The sequence below is a fragment of the Chlorocebus sabaeus genome, chromosome 9 (assembly GCF_047675955.1).
Source record: "Chlorocebus sabaeus isolate Y175 chromosome 9, mChlSab1.0.hap1, whole genome shotgun sequence".
Classification (NCBI taxonomy): Eukaryota; Metazoa; Chordata; class Mammalia; order Primates; family Cercopithecidae; genus Chlorocebus; species Chlorocebus sabaeus.
In genome coordinates, this window is record NC_132912.1 from 6,256,568 (window position 1) to 6,277,947 (window position 21,380).

General features: G+C 42.0%; 1 protein-coding gene across 2 annotated transcripts in view; it reads left to right on the plus strand.

Annotated features, from left to right (window-relative positions):
* Positions 1-860: 860 nt before the first annotated feature.
* RBM17 (RNA binding motif protein 17) overlaps positions 861-21,380 on the plus strand; it is a 32,329-nt gene continuing 11,809 nt past the window's right edge. The window contains exons 1-6 of one of the 2 annotated variants that reach the window (XM_037983321.2): positions 861-1,040; positions 8,889-9,029; positions 12,808-12,924; positions 16,430-16,596; positions 17,638-17,735; positions 20,182-20,238. In XM_037983321.2, the coding sequence (XP_037839249.1) occupies positions 8,907-9,029; positions 12,808-12,924; positions 16,430-16,596; positions 17,638-17,735; positions 20,182-20,238 (562 nt within the window). In that variant the 5' untranslated portion in view covers positions 861-1,040; positions 8,889-8,906. The remainder of the gene's footprint in view (positions 1,041-8,888; positions 9,030-12,807; positions 12,925-16,429; positions 16,597-17,637; positions 17,736-20,181; positions 20,239-21,380) is intronic. The other variant, XM_008002195.3, reaches the window with a different exon arrangement.

Sequence of the window (21,380 nt, forward strand, 5' to 3'; positions counted from 1 at the left end):
TCAAATATTTCCCTATATTGGTTTGTTTGCTGTGGGTGTGTGTGTGTGTGTGTGTGTGTGTGCGCGCGCGCGCGCATGTATGTGTGGATTATTTGAAAACTTCGTAGTTTTGTTCTGGGTTACCCTCAGAATTATACCATCCCATGACGTCTTTAATCCTCTCTTTCTTTAGATTGTCTTTTGTCTCTCCACTATATTTCTTTTTTCCCTCATTTCCCGTTTTCTTAATCACTGGATTTTAATGGATTATAGTAAATTTCTCGGTATATTCCTTCCGACTAAGACGTCTGCTTAAATCTCTACTATTTGATTTATCGGCTTGAATTCTATTTGACACCCAATTACAGATGTAAAAATCATATTAACCCGAAGTCCCACGTTCCCTTCCCCTCCCTACTTCTGTCAGCGATGTCGTTTTTAAAGACCGAGGCTTTATAGCATTGACATTCTTCTCTGTACCCCTAATCGCGGCATCTGTTTCCTTAATCTTACCCTTAACCCCGTGCTCCTTGCCATCCTTTTGCAGCGTCTCGCCTATGCAGACTTATTTTCAACTTTTTGCTTATATAGGAGTGGTTTTGAATGAATGAGAGCGAGGGGCTTGGAGGGACTTCCCCCACCTCCCCATCAGAAAGCTGGGCCTCGGACCACTTCTCCTCCTCACCATCTAGGGGCGCTGCCGCGCTCCCCAAACCTTGTGGAATTTCGAAAATGTGCGCCAGGGCGACACCTCTTGACGGTAGAAGGCGACGCCGGCGGAGGGGAGCGTGCAGTGCGGTCCTCCCGCGGGCAGGGGGCAGTGCGGCAAGGCGCCCTCGGCGCAGGCGCAGAGGCCGAAGCAGGCGCAGGCGCGGCGCAGGCGCGGGCGCGCTCTCCCGGCAGCCCGCGCTCCCTGACCCTGCGCCGCAGAGCGCCTTGAGGACTCAGCGGAGGGTGGGCGCCGCCGAGGCCTCCTGCCGCCGGCGGGTTTCCGCGGAGTGCCGCCCGGCTCCGCGCTGCCGCCGCCGCGGCCCATGGGCAGAGTCGGCCGGGCGGGCCAGGTAAGTCGCACCCCGGCGGCCCCGGGTGGGCGGCCTGGCGGGACCTGAGGCGGGCGCGCCTTCCCGGCAGGCGCCGGACGCAAGGCCGCGGCTTTAGGCCCGTCGCGAGGGGCGGGGGCCGGGCCAGCGCAGCCCGAGCCTCCGGGGGGTCTCAGTCCCCGCGGCGGGCCCTGGTCTCTCCGCGCGGCTGCAGCCTGGGACCCTCCGCCCGCCGCCGCCTCCGGTGACCCGGGCCCTGACCTTCTCCCTCTTCCCCTCCTCCTCCTCCTCTTGTCTGCCTCTGGCTCTTTGGTACTGAAGAGCGTTTCTCCTTCGCCTCGTGGGCCACATCCTGACGAAGTTGTCCGGTCACTAGACCCCAGTAGCCCGGAGCGTGTCCCCCCTGACCCCGCACAGTTGCCCCTCTCCGGGGCTCAGAGAAAGAAGCCGGTTCCTCCCCGGGTCTCAGAACTGGGAGTGCAGACGTTGGCGCTTCCCAGACTCCAGAGCTCGCTAGGACAGGAATGCAGCCCTGACCCCGGCGTCGCCTCGGCTCGTGCTGTTTGAGCGGCGTTTCCGCGCTCGCGTCCGACCCCAAGCCGTCTTTGAGCGTCACCTCTTGCCCAGAGGATGTGTAATGAGCGGAGAATGCAGGTGGAAGGCGGTTCTGCCCCTGCTTGCAGGAGCCTGGTTTCTAGGAAGGCAGGCGTGAAAACCCAGGCCCGGGTTGATCTGAGACACGCAAGTAGGGTCTGAAAGGACCTCTCTTGGGAGAGGAGGTGATGCTTATGTTGAGTCTTGAAGGTACTTTGTTAGATGGTGAGAGCTGGGGAAAAAGGCTCCCGGCGGTAAGTGCGAAAGTAGCAGAAGTGAAGCCCCGTAGTGCGTTCTGGAAACTGCAGGTAAGGCAGAGAGAAAGGTTTGAGGAGCGGGTGGTGCTGTGTTTCGAGGAGTAGTCAGGTCAGAACATGGAGGTTTCTTGAGAAGCAGTAAAGGAACGCCGTTGAGGGTCCTTAGTTTGCTAGAGCCAAGCATATGGATGGGAAATAGGATATTCTGGATAAGGGCAAGATTCGCATATACTCGAGATGAACACTGGCTCCCCGCAGCAGATGGAGTTTTTAAAAGGATGAGACTCGGTTTCCACATTTTTAGTTGATAAGGGCTGCGGATTTTTTGACCGTAATGACGGCTTTTAGGGAATATGGGGTAACAGTTTAGTGAGCTAAACGAGAGGGCTTTTAGTTAATTAAGCAAGGTGCTGCATGCTGTCCAGTTTATAACAGCAGCTTGTGCGATTGTGGAACTCTGCGGAACCAAAGACAGCGTTTCTGGAGGCACTTGAGAGGATTGTTGTACATTCCCAAATGCAACTTTATTTAAAGTGGATTTCTTTTTACCTGGTTTGCTTTAAGTTACCTTCCCATTCTCCCCTGCATGTGAATTTTTCAGACCTCCCCCCAGCAGGGAACAGATGATCCCACGCTAGTCATCTCTCAAACCTTTCGTAATAGTCAATAGTGAAGGAAGTTCTGTTTATTCGCCTAAATTACAGGTGAGTCTACTCGACTGTTTGCATTTTGGTAACAGCAGAGTGTGAGATTGAACGGAAAGATTAAATTGACAAGGGTGTCAGATGGAGGTATGGGAAAAAAATTTTTTTTAATTCTTTAGAAAGTCATGGTAGAGCTTATACTTGAAGTAGATGCTTTTTTAGCTGTATATTTTGCGGACACCAAAGTGCACCACCCCTTCGTTTCCCCTCCTGTTCATTTCTGTGTATGTTTGCCATATTTTTTTTTTTTCTCCTGAGACAGAATCTCACTCTGTGGTCCAGGCTGGAGTGCAGCTGTGCAAGTCGGCTCACTGCAACCCCCGCTTCCCGGGCTCAAATGGTTTGCCTGCCTCAGCCTCCTGAGTAGCTGGGATTACAGGCGCTTGCCACCATGTCTGGCCAATTTTTGTATTTTCAGTAGAGAAGGGATTTCACCACGTTGGTCAGGCTGGTCTCGAACTCCTGATCTCAGGTGGTCCTCCTGCTTCGGCCTCCCAAAGTGCTGGGATTATAGGCGTGAGCCACTGGGCCCAGTCTTGCCATATTCTTTAGACTTCGAAGAGGCATGCTTTGTTTTATGATGCATGAATAGCTATTTAGTGATAGAAATATTTCTTCCTAACAAGCCTGCCTCTTTAGGTGCTCAGAACTCAGACCTCGACTCTTTATTGGTTGTGTGGTGGTGGTAGTTTTTCTCTCCTTAATTATGATTTAGTTTAAATTTTATTCTACTTATAAGTTATGTGCTTTAAAAGCAGATCTGCAGATCTCACTGTTTCATAATAATGTGATTTAAATAGGTGCATTAACATTTTTCATCCTTCGACTAACACATTTAAAAAATATTAATAGAGCCACTTACAGTGTTCAAGCATGGTGCTAAGCTAGAGATACAAAGCTGAAGATAAAAAACACCCCTGCCCTTAGGGGGCTTACACTGCAGGAAGAAACAGGTGTGTGAAACAATAGGCAGCATAACTTGCCAAGGTTGCTGTGATCTGAGTATGCTTGAGGAAACCAATTGGGAGGAGTTAGTTTTATGTGGAGGCAATAGTCACTGAAGGCTTCTGAGATGCACTTGAAAGATAAGTAGGTGGGGTGCTTCTGAGAAGACTCTTCCATGTTCTTTTTCCTGCCAGTTGCACATGTTTTAAAAAAATACTTTCCAGCTTGGGTGGAATCTTGAAAACTCACCATTCTTCCTTCTGGCAGAACCATGTTTGTTATGTTTCTTGAGAGAAAATGTAGCATATATGAAACGTGGGTTGCTCAAAGCGTAGTGTTGCCACAAAAAGGAAGGAAATAGCAAATATTTTAAAGTTATAAAACCCAGCAATTTGTATTTACTTTTGATCCTGGCTTCTTGTGGTGTATCCAGTTGTTAGAAAGTACAACTTTTTGTTTCCTGGCAGCAGACCTAATGAAATAAATGTGTTACGTTGTCTAAGTAATATGTCAACGTTAATTACGGTAAGTTTGGGTCTTGGCAGTCTTATTAATGCACTTACTATATTTCAGTAGTTGCGGTGGGGAGAATTAACTATTGTATATTCATAAATGCTTAATACAGCTAAAATAAGGAATACACACTTTTTAAGGAATAGATTAACACTGTAAATAAAATTACATAAAGGGAGGAAAGCAAGGAAATAATGAGAACAGGATTCCAGGGAAATTACATGAATGGGTTGGGGGAGCAGTGTGGTTGAGTGTGGTTTCTGAGTCTAGCTCCTGTCTTGTTTTGGGCGGTGAAATCATAGGTGCTTGCAGCATTATAATAATTAAACAAAAGCAGGTAGTACATATGTGGATGGATGAGAGTGTGTTGTTGCTATGATTAATCCCATTCTGTGAACTTAAAGTTCAGTGAAAATGAGAAAAACAAAGAAAGCTCTTTTGCATTTGCTGTGATGCAGAGATTTGATTTTGTAAGCTCAGTGTTAGAGAATGTTAGAGAAAACTAGCAGATGCTGGTGAGATGACATCAGTTTCTAATATTTAAAGCGTTTTGCAGGTTTCAGAAGAGAAATGAGGACCTTTAAATGAACATGAGATTTGCTGCCTAGTGGTTTCTGAAACTTTTGCACAATGCAGCAAATCAACTGGAATTGTCAGTCAGCCATCTTAAATGGCATGGAATCAGAGATGTGTGGTCTCATAAAACCTCATTAATTCACTTCTGAATTTTTTGCTTAATATTGAATCTATTGATGGAAGAACTGTTGGCAACTGAGATCTAGTACACTGCTTGATTTTTAACCTCAAAGTTTAGAGAGCTCTTTCCATCAGAGTTGACTCTTCTGGGGAGGGTGAGGAGTGTTGCCTCCCTCCTTGGGGTTTACCTCCTTCCCTTACTCTCCAGTGCTGCCTCTTTGCCTGTTTCTTTAAAAAAATTTTTGTGTGTGTGGTGAAACATACATCCAATTACCATTTTAACACATTTTTATATTTTATCTTTTATTTTAGTTTATTTTTTTGAGACAGAGTCTCACCCTATCATCCAGGCTGGAGTGCAGTGGTGCGATCTCGGCTCACTGCAACCTCCACCTCCCGGGTTCAAGTGATTCTCCTATTTCAGCCTCCCAAGTAGCTGGGACGGGACTACAGGCATGCACCACCACACCCGGCTGGTTTTGTATTTTTAATAGAGATGAGGTTTCACCATGTTGGCCAGGCTGGTCTCAAACTCCTGACCTCAAGTGATCCACCTGCCTTGGCCTCCCAAAGTGCTGGGATTACAGGCGTGAGCCACCACACCCAGCCCACTATTAGTATTTTAATAAAGCTTATTAAATACCTGCTCTATGACAGAAATTGTAGATGCAAAAATAAATAAATGAGTCTTTCCCCTCGAAGTTTAATGAGCATTTGGTTAACTCATTTCTGGTGGCACTAACGTATTCATAAACACTTTTGGTAAAGTTCTCAAGTTATAAAGAGAAATGGATTGAGTATCCCATACCCAAAATGCTTGGACCAGAAGTGTTTCAAATTTTGAGTATTTTTAGATTTTCAGAATGCCTGCATATACATAGCGAGATATCTTGGGGATGGGACCCATGTCTAAACACAAAATTCATTTATGCCTCATATATACTTTCTACACATAGCCTGAATATGCAATATATGTAATACTTTTAATAATTTTGTGCATGCAAAAAGATTTCACTGCATTTTTGACTGTGACCCATCACATGAAGTCAAGTGTAGATTTTTTTTTTTTTTTTTTTTTTGAGATGGAGTCTCACTCTGTCACCCAGGCCAGGGTGCAGTGGCACAATCTTGGCTCACCACAAGCTCCGCCTTCCGGGTTCACACTATTCTCCCGCCTCAGCCCCCCCAGTAGCTGGGACTACAGGCGCCCACCACCATGCCCGGTTAATTTAGTTTTTGTATTTTTAGTAGAGGCGGGGTTTCACCGTGTTAGCCAGGATGGTCTCCATCTCCTGACCTTGTGATCCGCCCACCTCAGCCTCCCAAAGTTCTGGGATTACAGGTGCGAGACACCACACCTGGCCTGGTGTGGAATTTTCTATTTTGGGGTCATGTTGTTGCTCAGATACGAAGGATTTCAGATTTTCATATTGGAGATAGTCTGTATTGAGAAAAGCAATTATCTAAAGTAGAGTTTAGTTTGAGTTACAAACAGATTTTGATTTATCTCTGTTTTGTGATTTTCCAGAAAGTCACATTGTTTATTTCTCAGAATGTATTAGTATTCCCCTTCCATTTTAAGAATAAAGAAGGAACAGAAGAACCCGTAGTTAAGTAGGCTTGGTTTGGTGACCAGTTGGATGAAGAGGACTCAAAAGATTAAGTTAGATGAAAGGTGCATGGTGATTTCTGAAGAAGTGTTTTTGGGAGCCACAATGCTAAGCTGGACACTCAGCATTGTTTTTCTTTACTGTTGCTGTTTGAGTGTTTTTAGATTAAAATTTAAGGATATGTATCTAGATGTGAACAATGAGTTTTGAGTTCTGGGTAAGCTGGAAGAAAAGTGTACAAAAACCTCAAAAGCTATTTGGCGTGGTGTTCTTCCTTCTGGCCAGTGATTGCTGGCCAGAAATTTCTAATTGAGAGGGCTTTGCAAATGGAGTATAAACTGCAGTTCGGCCTCATTTCCTATTTAGCTGTGGGTTGGATATTGATCTTAGTCTGAGGATAGAGCAGTGAACAAAACAAACTGGATCTAGGTTTTCTTGGAGTTCAGAGTTATTTAAACTGGGCTCTGAAGTGGACATCAGGAGATTCCCTCCAAGACTTTGAGGACATGGTTGTATTTCAGCCATATTTGTTAAAGAATGGAGTTCATTATTTTTTCCTGATTTGGCCTCAGTGCTTCAGGCCTGTGTCATGGGACATCATCCCCAAGTTCCTGAGAAAGTGCAGTTTGGCAGTGAAGATGTCAATCAGGAGGAGAGTCTGTCTGCATCCCAGCATCCCTTCATTCTTTTTTTTTGGCGGCGGGGGAGGCGGGGAGGTGGCGGAGTCTCTATCTATCTCCCAGGCTGGAGTGCAGTGGTATGATCTTGGCTTACTGCAACATCCGCCTCCCAGATTCAGGCGATTGTCATGCTTCAGCCTCCCGAGTAGCTGGAATTACAGTCGTCCACCACCATGCCCAGCTAATTTTTGTATTTGTAATAGAGACAGAATTTCACCATGTTGGCCAGGCTGATCTGGAACTCCTGACCTCAAGTGATCTGCCCTCCCATGCCTCCCAAAGTGCTGGGATTACAGGTGTGAGCCACCGCAGCCACCATCCCTTCATTCTTATGTGATTCGTTTGAGCAGTCAGCCATCGATACCCCTGGACAGTCTGCTTTCCCTGCTTCTGTATGGCCTTGGGGGCCTTTCATTTAAAAATCAAAATGGAGAGGTTTTAATTAATCGGAGGGTTCACCTATGAAGGAATGGAAGAAACTAAAAAGTGGTACCAGTTTTCCGGATGCTGACTTCAGGCAGGGAGTTCCTGTACTTAAGACCAGGGCAGTTCTTCTGAGGGAACAGAAGTTGGTGTGCACTCCGTCCCTCACTCCAAACAGTGTGGTACCAACATCAGCTAAGGTGTTGGGGTGACAGGGTGTTAGAATCCTGGTAATGGAGGAGCTGAGAAGTAAGAGTACCTTCAAGAGAAATGCTTGCTGAGTCAGACCTAAGGAGGATATGTGTTAAATATTTTCCTTCTCTTCTGAGCCACAGAACACAAGCAAATTAGGCTTTTCGATAACACTGTTTCCATGGGAAAATGCTTTATGGGCTCCCTGGGAACTGACAGACTTTGGGAATTTGTCCATAAATTGGGAACTACTGTGCTAAGCATTTGCTTGCAACTTGTGGGTTTCTGTTTAAATTATGTTCTCTTTCTGTCTGTGAGATTGATTTCTTATTTGAAGAAGTAGGCATGTCAGTGGGTTTCAGAATGTTGAGTTTTTTTTTAAAAGTGGCAGTTGGGGTTCACTGGTGAGGGCTCTGGAGTTGGCCTGGCTGGGTTGGAAGGGGCTTCCACTGTGGCCTTGGGCAGATTGATTCCCTAAACCCCAGCATCCATGTCTGTACAGTGCTGGGCTTTCATGGGACCTGCTGCCGATGCTGCATTGCATGTCATGCTCTGTGCCTGCTGACTCGATTTTTGTTTTGACGTGTTCCTCTGTTCTGCACGGAAGCTGTGTGTTGCTTGTTCACATGCAGATTGTTGATTGTCCCTTTGTAATTGCTATCATTAAAGATGACAAGTTTCCACTTGGTGGGATATGAGGAAGTCATAGTATTTAAGATATAACCAGCACCACCACCACTCCCCCCCCCCCCCCGCCGCCGATAATCGTAATTGACAAAATCACATCTAAGAGGTCATTTCTGTCACTTTTTTCCCTAGGAGTATGTTTAAATTTTTTCTTTATGAAAGGGTGGCTAATTGTGCTAAGTCAACCTGGTAATTTGTGTTTTGTAAGGCTTCTACTTTTTGGCACTGACATGAATAGAATTTTTTAAAAATTGGATATATGTAATTAATAATGTCCCAATTCTTACCTCATTATGTGCCCTAGCTTTGAAGGATTTCACTCATGGATCACCTGACTGCATGGTCTTGTAGATGGAAAAATGAATTCTAGAGGCTTATTTTAAAAATAATACATGGTGTAGCTTCATATATCGGGAAGAACCCTGCATTAATGGTACCAGGAGCCTTGGCCTCTGTTGCTGAAAGGTCCTGGACCTTTTTACCTCTAAAATTTCGTAATTTTTATTTTAACATGAAAAGCCTTTATTGAATTGTGCATTCTTTAATCCCCACCCCTTTTGCCTTTCAGCATTAAACTGAAGAAAAGATGTCCCTGTACGATGACCTAGGAGTGGAGACCAGTGACTCAAAAACAGAAGGCTGGTCCAAAAACTTCAAACTTCTGCAGTCTCAGCTTCAGGTGAAGAAGGCAGCTCTCACTCAGGCAAAGGTAAAGACAAGCCCAGAGCAGGAGAGCAGAGGCCTTCAGAGTGGGTTCCTCATTAGGATGACAAGGAATTTGGTTTCAGCTTGCTCTTTTGCCTTTGTATTGGGTAAATGGTGTTAAACATTTGTAGGGGGAGAGGAATGAGGAGTTTAAGGCCGCTTTGCTGCTCCTGGCTCCTGGGAATAGGAACATTTCATGGGATAGGAATGAAGAAAAACAGTACTCTGCGGGGTTGGGCACGGTGGCTCACGCCTGTAATCCCAGCACTTCGGGAGGCCAAGGCAGGCAGATCATGAGATCAGGAGATGGGAGACCATCCTGGCTAACACGGTGAAACCCCGTCTCTACTAAAAATGCAGAAAATTAGCTGGGCATGGTGGGTGGGTGCCTGTAGTCCCAGCTACTCGGGAGGCTGAGGCAGGAGAATGGCGTGAACCCGGGAGGCAGAGATCGCACCACTACACTCCAGCCTGAGTGACACAGCAAGACTCCGTCTCAAAAAAAAAAAACAAAACTGGTACTCTGAACCAGCAGTGACACTGGTTTTCAAACTTAAGTAGTGGAGGTCTAAGATTGAGTGAGAACTTGTTTAAAGTGCTGATTGTGTAGCCATACTCCTGATATTCTGGTAAACTCTAGTTCAGACTGGAGCCCCAGGAGTGGGCATTTTTAAGTAGCATTTCTACTGGTTTGTTGGAGGTAGTTTGGAAGCAGCACTTTGGGAAGAAGCTCCACAGAATACCTAAGCTGCTGGGTGTGACTTATCGAGGGCTGGGGTTGGTTGTGAAGGCGTCAGGCATACGTAGGCTGGATGCTAATTGCTTTTGTTTCTGTTGTGTACATGTTGGGTATTGGCAATGTCCTTGAAATAACTCAACATGTAAAACATTAAAAACATAGTTGTCGACTAGATATTTGCCATTAAAATGTAGGCATGAGAATGGTATGATTTGTTTACTATTTTAGAGGTCTTTATGCTCTAGAGTTTGCATTCGCAGTGGAGGCTATAACCCCCCAACCAGAGCGAATGTTGGTCTTTTGGGGGGTGAAAAAATCTTGCTCATATTGTGCACAGTGTTAAAATTTCATGTGTCGGAAAAAATGTATTAAAAGGCTCCTTGTTGGGGAGGCAATAATTAAACTTGAGAAAAAGTACTTTAGAGATACATGCTGAAATATTTACTGATCAGATGATGTCATTTTTGGGATTTACTTCGAAACAATTCAGTACCAGGCAGGGGAGGGAGGGAAGAACAGAACTACTCATGAGTTGGTAATAGTTGAAACTGGATAGCAGAGACTTAAGAATTATAATCTCTTTAATTTCATGTTTGAAAATTTCCATAATACACAGGTTTTTTTTTTAAGTTCTACTCATTTTTCTTTTCCCTTTACCACATCAATAGATACTTACATGGAAGTGCTTACATTTGGTTGTTCAGTATTGTAGAAGTTTTTTTGTCTTTTTTAAATTCATCATTACCAAATTTAGATTTTTTGGATGCCAGTATTTTTTGTTTTTTTAAAGCAAGGTTTCATTCCAAATGTAAGGAAGGTTAGCAAAACCTCGTTTTTCTCTTTAATTTTTTAAAAAAGTAAATGTATAAAATCTTTGTAGATTTCATGTAACTTTTGCTTTGCAGGAAAGATGTGGATGTGAGCCACCGTGCCCGGCCTCATATAGATTTTTAAAACTTGAGGTAGCTTGTGAAGTTATTTCTACTAACTTTCTAAAACTTTTGAGATTGCTATGTACAGTTAGTTTTGTGGGTTTGTTTGTTTGTTTGTTTGTTTAAGGGAAATGAAGATTGCATTCTCTTAGGCTGTTTAGTTACTCAGAATACTAGATTGGCCTAGCCAAACCTGTAAAGATATTTATTTGGTAGAGAAAATTTGAAGCTGTGGTTTCATTTGTATCTCCCTTTGAAAAAATACAGAGTTGTTTCTTGGTGTCCACAGGGGATTGGTTCGAGGATCCCCCCGCACTGGATACCAAAATCCAAGAGTGTCCAAGTCCCTTATATAAAATGGTGTGGAGTTTGCACATAGCCAGCACATATCTTCTCGTATTTTAAATAATCTCTGGATTGCTTGCAATACCTAACACAATGTAAATACTGTGTAAAAAGTTGTTATACCGTATTGGTTTTTTTGTTTGTAGTTTTTGTTGTATTGTTTTATGTTCTTAATATTTTCATCCTGGGGTTAGATATGTGGAACCTGTAGATACAGAGGGCCAACTCTATATTGAATAGAAAATAATAATAGAAAATACGTGATTCTGACTGGGCACGGTGGCTTGCACCTGTAATCCCAGCGCTTTGGGAGGCCGAGGCGGGTGGATCACCTGAGGTCAGGAGTTTGAGGCCAGCCTGACCAACATGGTGAAACCCTGTCTCTAATAAAAATACAAATATTAGCCCAGTGTGGTGTCAGGTGCCTGTAATCCCAGCTACTCTGGAGGCTGAGACAGGAGAATTGCTTCAACCTGGGAGGCGGAGGTTGCAGTGAGCCTAGATCGAACCGCTGTACTCCAGCCTGGCGACAGAGCAAGATTCCATCTCAAAAAAAAAAAAAGAAAGAAAATATGTGATTCTAATAAATCCCCCTTCCGTTCTTTAAACTTTCATATTTACTTTGTGAGTTGTTAATTTGATTAAATTTTGTTTGCTTAAATTTATAAGTATTGTTATATTCAGGAGAGATGAAGGCTTCTTTTGTGCCTTTTATAGTGGTAATGAAAATTTGTAACACTTTGACTTGCAAAAGAGAAAAATTAAACCTTTCTAATCAAAAGATCTAATGGTTGCCAGCATACCCATGTGATCAACCTTAGCTTTGCTGATAGGCAGCCTGACTCAGTGTGCCTGCTGTGTGATGCCGGAAGGGGCACACTGCCTCACCTGCGAAGTGTTCTTGCCTAAAAGCTTTACCCTGAATTCAGTCAAGCCTTTAACCTCCAGGTTTCAGGAGTTACAAGGAATAGAGGAACAAGCTAAACTAAATAGCCAGGTAGTTATTAGACAGATCTAGAACAAACAGCATTTTACAAGATAGTGTCAGAGGAAAAAAAGGAAGAGGAGATGAAGATGATGGTGATGATGATGATGGGGAAGAGGGACTATTCTCAATCAAGACACTTAAAAAACAAAAGCATTTCAGGAACTTTGGTAGGATACTGGTTCAAAAAATCAGCTGTTTAAAGGACATTTTGGGGATATCTTGGAGAATCTGAATATGAACTGGATGGGAAATGACATGGGAATTAGTGATTTTTTTAGGGGTGGTAACCTCACATAGGAGAATGTCCACAGTTTCAGGAGATTAGGGTGAAGCGTCATGATGTCTCCAACTTTCTTTCAAATGGTGTAGCAAAAAATATAGGTGTAAGGCCAAGAAAGTATGGTAGAACATTAACTGTAATTGAATGCGTAGGAATGATTGTTTTCTTTTAAAAACTTTTTTTTTGTAGATTCATAATAAAGGAGGTAGGAAGGATTCTGTATCCTAGTAGGAGGGAACAAAATCCTCATCCCCAGGTATCTTTTGAAAGTGACCAAGTTTACCGTAAACCTTTCACAGAAATGGAGAAAATCTTGTGTTTTTTTGAAAAGCTGAAAAGAAAATAACATATGATTATAGTAATAAATTAAAAGGCTGTTGTTTTAAGATTATGGTTTTCTCATATCTCAAAGGTTGCAGGGACCAGAAAGTATTTGTTGCAAACAGTGAATTTTAATTTGAAACTTCAGTATGTTTTCCTTGTTTTTGATGATTTTAGAGCCAAAGGACGAAACAAAGTACAGTCCTCGCCCCAGTCATTGACCTGAAGCGAGGTGGCTCCTCAGATGACCGGCAAATTGTGGACACTCCACCACATGTAGCAGCTGGGCTGAAGGTAAGGCCACACCTGCCTGTGACCTTGATGCATTTTCCTGTTTTCCATGTGGCTTATTTTGCGTATATGTTACTCTTAACAGATGGTCTCCTTAGTAGGCCTTTGAAACCAAGTCAATATTATTTTCCACCTAATTTTTACTTTTGTTTTGCCAATTTTGAAATTTATCTATTTGAAATAAAATAATTTGTCGTAGAAAAATCAGAAACTAGAGATAGGCAGAAAGAAAAACAAATTACCTTCAGTCATACACTCCAGAAGTGAAGAACTTATATTTTTCCATTCTGTGCCTGCTCCACTTTCTGCTAACTTGCTTTTCTTACTTAATACATTGTGACTCTGTGTCAAAAAATACAGGACTGATGATCGCGTTAATGGCTTCACTCTATTCTCTTGTGTAGATGAACTGTAATTCCTTTAATGCTGGATATATGGGTTGTTTCTACTTTTTGCTATCATAACAATGTTAGTACTTACTGATTTATTGTGGATTAAAACAGAGAAAGGGGTTTTAAAACCCACTTCCACCCTAACCTTTATGATTCCAGTGATTTTACATATGCTTGAAAACAAACATTTGGTCAAGTCTATATGGGTTACTGAGGATGAAGAAGATCTGGAAAAGGATAACTCAAAATCATAGTTAAAACTAGAAAAAATGAGGTAAAATGAGTGAATAAACTAGTTAAAATTATACCCACTATTTAAGTATATGTTTATCTTTCCACAGATGGCATTCAGATAATGACTGTGGTCATTTAAACAACACTATGAATCGCACAAAACCGCTTGATGGAAAATGACCAAAAGATTAATAATAGTGCTATCAAGACAGTTTCTTAGCAAGGCGTGCTTGTCCTTCCCACCACCTGTGGGAAGGGCTGCATCAGGCTGGGGCAGCCCCAAGGGCACACTCCTGCCCAAAACTCCGTTTCGCGTCACTGTTCTGGGTTGGACTCCGCCTGCGGCCTGTCCTGCTTGTGTTCTGGGCCAGGCTGTGGCTGCAGCTTATCCTTGAGTTATCCTTTTCTGAGGTGAGCGGGTGTTGCTCCTGAGGGCTGGTAGTTCTTCAGGTGGGAAGGCACCCCATGGTGTAGGTGTTTTTTTGCTGATTCCTAATCATTGAGCATTTTCCCCTGTAAATTTGATACCTAGTTTTTTCCTACTACATCTAATTTAAAAACTGGTTCATCGTTTCTTCTCTAATTGTGTATTGGTTCTAGTACCTATAATATTAGTCTCCTATTTAATGAGTAAGCCTTTTTCCTCCTTGTTACGTAGTTTTCACGATCAATTTTTAATTTTATTCTCATTAAGTGAATGCATCATAATTTACACAAGTATTCCCTGACTGTAAAACCACCTAGATTGGCTTTTACGTTGCCTTTATAAATACCACTGTAATTAACATCTTTTTGGGATTTTTATTTTTGAGACAGGGTCTTGCTTTGTCACCACGCTGGAGAGCAGTGGTGCAGTCTTGGCTCACTGCAGCGTCCTCCTCCCGGGCTCAAGCGATCCTTCCACCTCAGTCTACTGAGTTGCTAGGACCACAGGCGTATGCCATCACGCTTGACTAATTTTCTGTAGAGACGAGGTTTCACCATGTTGTCCAGGCTGGTTTTGAACTCCCGAGCTCAAACGATCCACCTGCCTTGGCCTCCCAAAGTGCTGAGATTACAGGCATGAGCCTCTGCACCCAGCCCACTAATGAACATCTTTACGGAGCTGTTTCTGTGTAATTAGGGTTATTTTCTTGGATTTCCTGAGGTGGCATTAAGATAGCTGTTTTTATGGCCTGTCCTGGCACCAGTTTACTCTCAGCAGTGCACAGTATCACCTCAGGCATATGAGGGTGAATTTTACCCCATCCTCCCTCCTCAGCATTGAGGGTATTAACATTTTAATTTTTTTTAATTCAACACATCACTTTATTCATTGCAGCATTTAGAAAAGGATGATTGATTTCATTGTTAAGCATAGCAGGGTTTATACGTAAAAGTTGTTTTCTTTGAAATTTTGAAGTGTCAGAGAATGAACCTTCATATTGACGGGTTGTTCTCATAGACACGTTGTGATAATTGTGTTAGATAAGTTGAGTGGCTGATTGTCAGTTTCTCTCTAAATAATAACTGAAAAGAAATCTTCATGTGCTTTGTGTTTTTTAAATGTCTTTTATAAAATGAATACAAATGCATAACTAACCTTTAGGAGCCCTACGTTAAGTATCTTTTCCAGTGGTAGGGCCTGGGAGGTGATTATAGTTATTTTCCTAATTGCTCTTATTCATTGGATCATAGCATTTCCTGATACTTCGTCGTAAGGAAATGAGGTGTTTGTTTTATAGTGCAAAATGTCAGACCCAACCATGAAACAAAGGAACTGTTAGATTTAGGTGTAATATGGCATGTAAGCTGTCTTAATCTTACTGGTTCTGTGTTCAAGCAGGAAACATGTTTACAAACGACCTTCTTGCCTTTGATACAGTTGGACAGTGTACCTCCTGTAAGAGGTACAGACTGGGCCCTCAAGGACATGAATCCTTGTTGTTTTGGATGTGTGTTTAACAAAAAGGGGACACTAATCCTAACCTGTGCTTGTTTGAGGTGTCTTTGAAAACGAGAAAAGGCATCTTATTGTTACAGCTAATAACGAAGAATTATGCTAAGAAAACTAACAGGAGAAAGTGTGGGAAGGTTTAGGAATGTTGGGTCAGGGCTTCCAGCACCACGTGCAGACCAAGGCCAGCCTAGGGTAAAGTTCTGTGTCTACTCAGGTATTTCCTGGCTGTGCTCTGCCTGTCTTGTTTTGGCTAATTTATTTGTCGTGGCTACTTCTTGTCTTTCAAAGAGTAGACCAAGTTTCTGAATGTATAGATGAGAAAGCACAAACTGTTATCTAAACCCGATTTTAGTGAACTTTAAAAAAATATGATGCTGGAAGGGAAATTACATCCCCATGTATCAAACTCAGTGCCTGAAATGCAGCCTACCTGGGAAGGAACATGTGTTCTGAGGATTAAAAAGACCGAGAAGATGGTTTCTAAGATCTCCATATATTGTTATCTCCGTGTAATCAGAATCTGAAGTTATTCTATTAAAATGATGACTGCAAGAATGATTGTGGTGTTCATGGTTGTTTTATTTTTTAAGTTGTCATAGAGCTCTGTAAAAACAAGTATTCAGTGCTTTACTATAAATATTCAAATTTTTTACTCAACTAACATTTTAGCTGGTAGTGGCTTATTTAGGAATTCCAGGAAAAATGCCATAGAGTATTATAGAAATAGTACTAATCTAAGAGGTGAAATTTTGTGTCCTGTTTCTGCTGCCACCTGATGAGGCATGTGGCCTTGTCTGGTATTTGTTTTCTTTGTCTGTGAAACAAAGGAGGGGGCTAGATGATGTTCAAGGCCCTTTTATCTCCCATATGCTTTGACCTTAATTTTGTGAGTAAACCAGTAAGATATAAAGATGATTTTTACTGCTGTTTTTACCTTCCTCAGGATCCTGTTCCCAGTGGGTTTTCTGCAGGGGAAGTTCTGATTCCCTTAGCTGACGAATATGACCCTATGTTTCCTAATGATTATGAGAAAGTAGTGAAGCGCCAAAGAGAGGAACGACAGAGACAGCGGGAGCTGGAAAGACAAAAGGAAATAGAAGAAAGGGAAAAGTAAGGCTTCCTTCGGATTTGGGGATGTTTTACAGTTGAAATGTTCGTTAAAATGTTAATGAATGGACTTCACTGCTGTCTGTAAGGCTGAAGTTAATTTTCATGGGTGATCTGATCAGTCACTACAAGGAATGAAACTGTTTTTACGATTTGTACCTGTTACATCTCAGAATCACAGCAAACTTCACCTATAGACTGAAGACCTAAAGTGTATATTTTGAGTGAGTTGTTAGAAAAATAACTTATAAACCTGATGTTGACAATGTTTTTTCTATGCTGGTACTCTGCTATAGGTTGACTATCCGTAATTCAAAAATCCGAAATCTGAAACACTCCAAAATCTTTGGAATGCCAACATGCCGCTCAAAGGAAATGTGCATTGGGGGATTTTGGCTTAGGGATGCTGAACCAGTAATTGTAATGCAAATATTCCAAAATTTGAAACACTTCTGGTCCCAGGCATTTGGAATAAGGGATTCTTAACTTGTAAAATCACAACTATTTAAAGTACTTAAAATACTCTTCTTAACTTTACTATTTTTGAGCCAGGTGGATTTTTAAAAATTCATATGCAGCTTTTATTTATGTTTTTGCAAAGTACGAGTAGTAGAATGTATTTGTAGTTCTTCTTTTTAAAAATATTTAGTATTAATTGTCAAATAGTTAACATATTAAATATGAATATACTGTTTCCCATTTTTTGAATCATTTCATGAGTGAAAGTGTTATAGACTATTGAAATGATTAAACTATTACTATGTTGATAGGCTTTAACATTGGAAAAGGTCAATGTCAAGGAACCTTTTTTTTATTGCTGGTTACTCTCATATAGTTATTGGTTCAATTTATCTCTTGAATTTTTCTCACTTTTCATACTTTATCTACTTTAATCTTTTACCAGTTATGCTTCCTACCCCCGCAACTTAATAGTTGATTGTGAAAGGATTTGGTTATCTTCTGGCCAAGAGGAAGTCATCCCAGGTTCAGGTCTCTAAATTGGTTCATCCTTTATTTATTTATTTATTTCCTTTATTATCACAGAAGGCGCAAAGACAGACATGAAGCAAGTGGGTTTGCAAGGAGACCAGATCCAGATTCTGATGAAGATGAAGATTATGAGCGAGAGAGGAGGAAAAGAAGTAAGGCATGAACAAATATGTCTTAAATATATTTAAATAGTGGAAGTACAATTCCACTGTGTGCTTTTTCTTTTCAGTTTGATAAATAGTTCATTTGACATTGATTTGGGTAATTTTCTTTCTGGAATCCCAGCAATACACATTTGCATAAGTTTTAATTTATATTGGGTTTTCATATATATTTTCCTTGGAGCTTCACAACCACTTTCTAACATTTATTTATTGGATACTTTGGGACTAGCTTAAAATCTATTCCTATACTGTCTTACTGCAGCACAGTCCAGTTGGCCTATGCTGAATCCACTCTGTTGTTTCTCTTAGGGGAGAAGCATAGTTAACATTGACTGTGTCTGTGTTGGGCCTTGTGACACATTTCATCTCCACTATCTTAGTTAATCCTCAGATGTTGGTTTTTGTTAACTTGTTTTGGAATTCAGTATACAGGTTGAATATTTGTAGGTCTCGTTTTTCCAGCTTATAAATTGACTGCCCTTTTTAATAAGGAGGCATGCTTTCCATATTAAGGACATTGTTTTGTTTTGGTTTTTTCTTAAACACCAGCGGGAACTAGATAGCTTTGAATGAGAAGACTTTGACCATGTAGCTCATGATAGGGAAGTAGTGGCATGCCCATTATATGTATAGTTGTTGACAGATTGATGTTCTTATTTTAATGTGATTAGTAGCAGATTTCCAGTAATCACCCTGAATTTTTTTAACTGAACTTATTAGAGCTAATCTGCTTTTCAGAATCAGTAATCACTCTCGGTCCTAGTGACGAGGTTAGTAAAATGATCATAGGAAGTATTTCAAAAGAAATATAAGAAGGTTTTACTCAGGTTCATATTTCTCCTTGAGGATTTTATATCATCCAGTCCTGTTGATCAAAATGCGTGGACACTGGCTTTAGAATAATTTCTAGAATAATTCTTGAGAATAGTTTATTTATTTATTTTTGAATTGGAGTCACTCTGTCCCCCAGGCAGGAGTGCAGTGGTGCAATCTCAGCTCACCACAACCTCCAACCTCCTGGGTTCTAGCAGTTCTCCTGCCTCAGCCTCCAGAGTAGCTGGGATTACAGGTGTGCACCACCACATACATCTAATTTTTACATTTTTTGTAGAGACAGGGTTTCACCCTGTTTGTCAGGCTGGTCTCAAACTCCTGACCTCAAGTGATCCACCCACCTCAGCCTCCCAAAGTTCTGGGATTACAGGTGTGAGCCACCGCACCCGGCCTCTTTTTTTTTTTTTTTTTTTTTTTTTTTGAGACCCTCTCGCTCTGTTGCCCAGGCTGGAGTGCAGTGGTGCCATCTCAGCTCACTGCAACCTCCCTCTCCCAGTTTCAAGTGATTCTGCCTCAGCCTCTCGAGTAACTGGGATTACAGGTGTGCGCCACCATGCCCAGTTGATTTTCGCATTTTTAGTAGAGATGGGGTTTCACTATGCTGACCAGGCTGGTCTCAAACTCCTAGCCTCAAGTGATTTGCCTGCCTCAGCCTCCCAAAGTGCTGGGATTACAGGAATGAACCACTGTGTCCAGCCAGAATAATTTCTTTTGTCAAACATTTTGTGCTGATGCAGCATGACTTTGTAATCAGTTTTTAAAATTTTACATTTTATGTTATTTCATTGTTGATTAAGGTATAATACATATGTATTATATAATATTATGTATATATAATCCATGTATGTTAGGACTTATACCTAATGCAAAATTCCTGTGGTCTCCACTGATGTTCTCCTTCCAGTTGTCAGATAGCAGATAGAAAAGATCTGTCTTACCTCTTTTGGTTTGTTTGTGTTCACCATTCATTGTCCAGGAAATACACCAGGAATAGTGACAACATGCAGCAGTTTCTTCAGGAGCCAGAAGGACCCACACTTTCAAATGTGTGTTTAATTCCAGTGGTTTGCACCCTGGAAAAGGAGCGTGCTGTGTGGTGGGGGGAGATTTGGCAACGCAGGGAGCTGAGTTTACTCCCTTTCTGTTGATTCACTCCCCTCTGATCATTCTCTTATCTGTAAACCGGATGCAGTAATATCTACGTCAGAGGTCTGTGAAACCCGAACAAGGCCATGTGTATAAAGGGCCTGATAGGTATTGCTCTCAGTAGATAGTTACTTTCCTCTTTTAAGTTTCTGCTGGTTCTCTTGGTTGTATTGTTTTGCCTTAAAATGATCATTTGCAGACTACATTGTGGGGCTCTTGAGTTCCTTTTATGAAGGAACAATTTTGCGTATCTGAGGGAGTGTTGCCGCTTTTCTACATTTTAGATCCTAGCATCAGAGGTTTGTTTATATGTAGCAGGAGGTCATCAGAAGTAGCAGGTCCTTCCTTTTTGGTTTTTTCTTAGGGGGGTGGGTGATAGATATATGGTGTGTCATAGTCCGTGGGAGTCTGGCATCAGAAACCTCCTTTAATGCTTGGATTTGTGGTTTTGCAGGTATGGGCGGTGCTGCCATTGCCCCACCCACTTCTCTGGTAGAGAAAGACAAAGAGTGTAAGTAGATCTGTGTCTTCCTCTTTTATTCTGATACAGGTCTTTAACCCAATCACGGGGGATCTCAGCTTGGGCACCAGGTTTCCTGAGTGTAAAGGGAAACGACCTGCAAGCCTGCCTGGCTCTGTCACCTGAGGCTGCATCTGGATCTCAGAATGCAGTGCCCTCCTGCAGAGACCTTTCTATGCCAGGCTCTGAGGCTTGGATTTTATGCAGTGGAATCCATCTCTTTTTGATGCAATTCACTTTGTTTTCGTTAACATTTCTTACTTGTTAGATTCATTTGGAGTTAAAACAGGAGATCATTACAGTTTTTTAACTCAGAGGTTTAGAGGCTGTTATATGCATGACCCTCCACAAGGTGGCAATGCCTTCCTTGATTAGATTTTTTTTCTTCCCTTTTTCCATTTCAGTGCGGGTGGGTTTGCGTGTCATTGTATTGCCAAAACACCCTCGCCCACTGTTCCTTCTTGCAGTAGAATTTGGGGATTGGGATTGGATTTCTGAATATCATCTAGGTCATTTTCCCATTCTCTGGATTGGACCATACCTAAACTATCCCAAGCAGATATTCTCATTTATAGTACTTTTTAAAACTTGTTGGATTTTATCTATCTTTTAAAGAAGATAATTTCTAAGATGTTATGAAATGCCTGTTACGTGAAAACAACGGACAAACAATAAACCCCAATTGAAACCAGTCTTTGGGAGTGGGGCTCAAGGCATCTGGATGGTCTTAAAGCTTCCTGCTGACTTTCGTGTAACTAGAGTTGAAGCCACCGCTCCAGTGCATGGCCCCTAACCTCGGAGACCTTTGTGGGCCGTGAGGCTGATGAGATAGGTCGGGGTCTAGACAGGCGCACACAAGGTGCTGCGGGAGTCAAAAGATGGCCTGATTGTATCTCCTTGGAACATACAGAAGCTCTTTCCAGCAAGAATATTCATTCAATGAGATTTTAAAGGATACATAACATTTCAGTAAAGTATAAAAAGGATGTTTGAGGAGATAGAAATAGCAAAAGCAAAGCTGGAATCAGGAAAGTAATGTCCTTCCTCTGGTTTTAAAAACAAGTCATATAAAGGCTGTAAAATTGATTTGGTGTTTTTCTCCTTGTGGTAAACCAAAAAGTAGGTTAAATTTG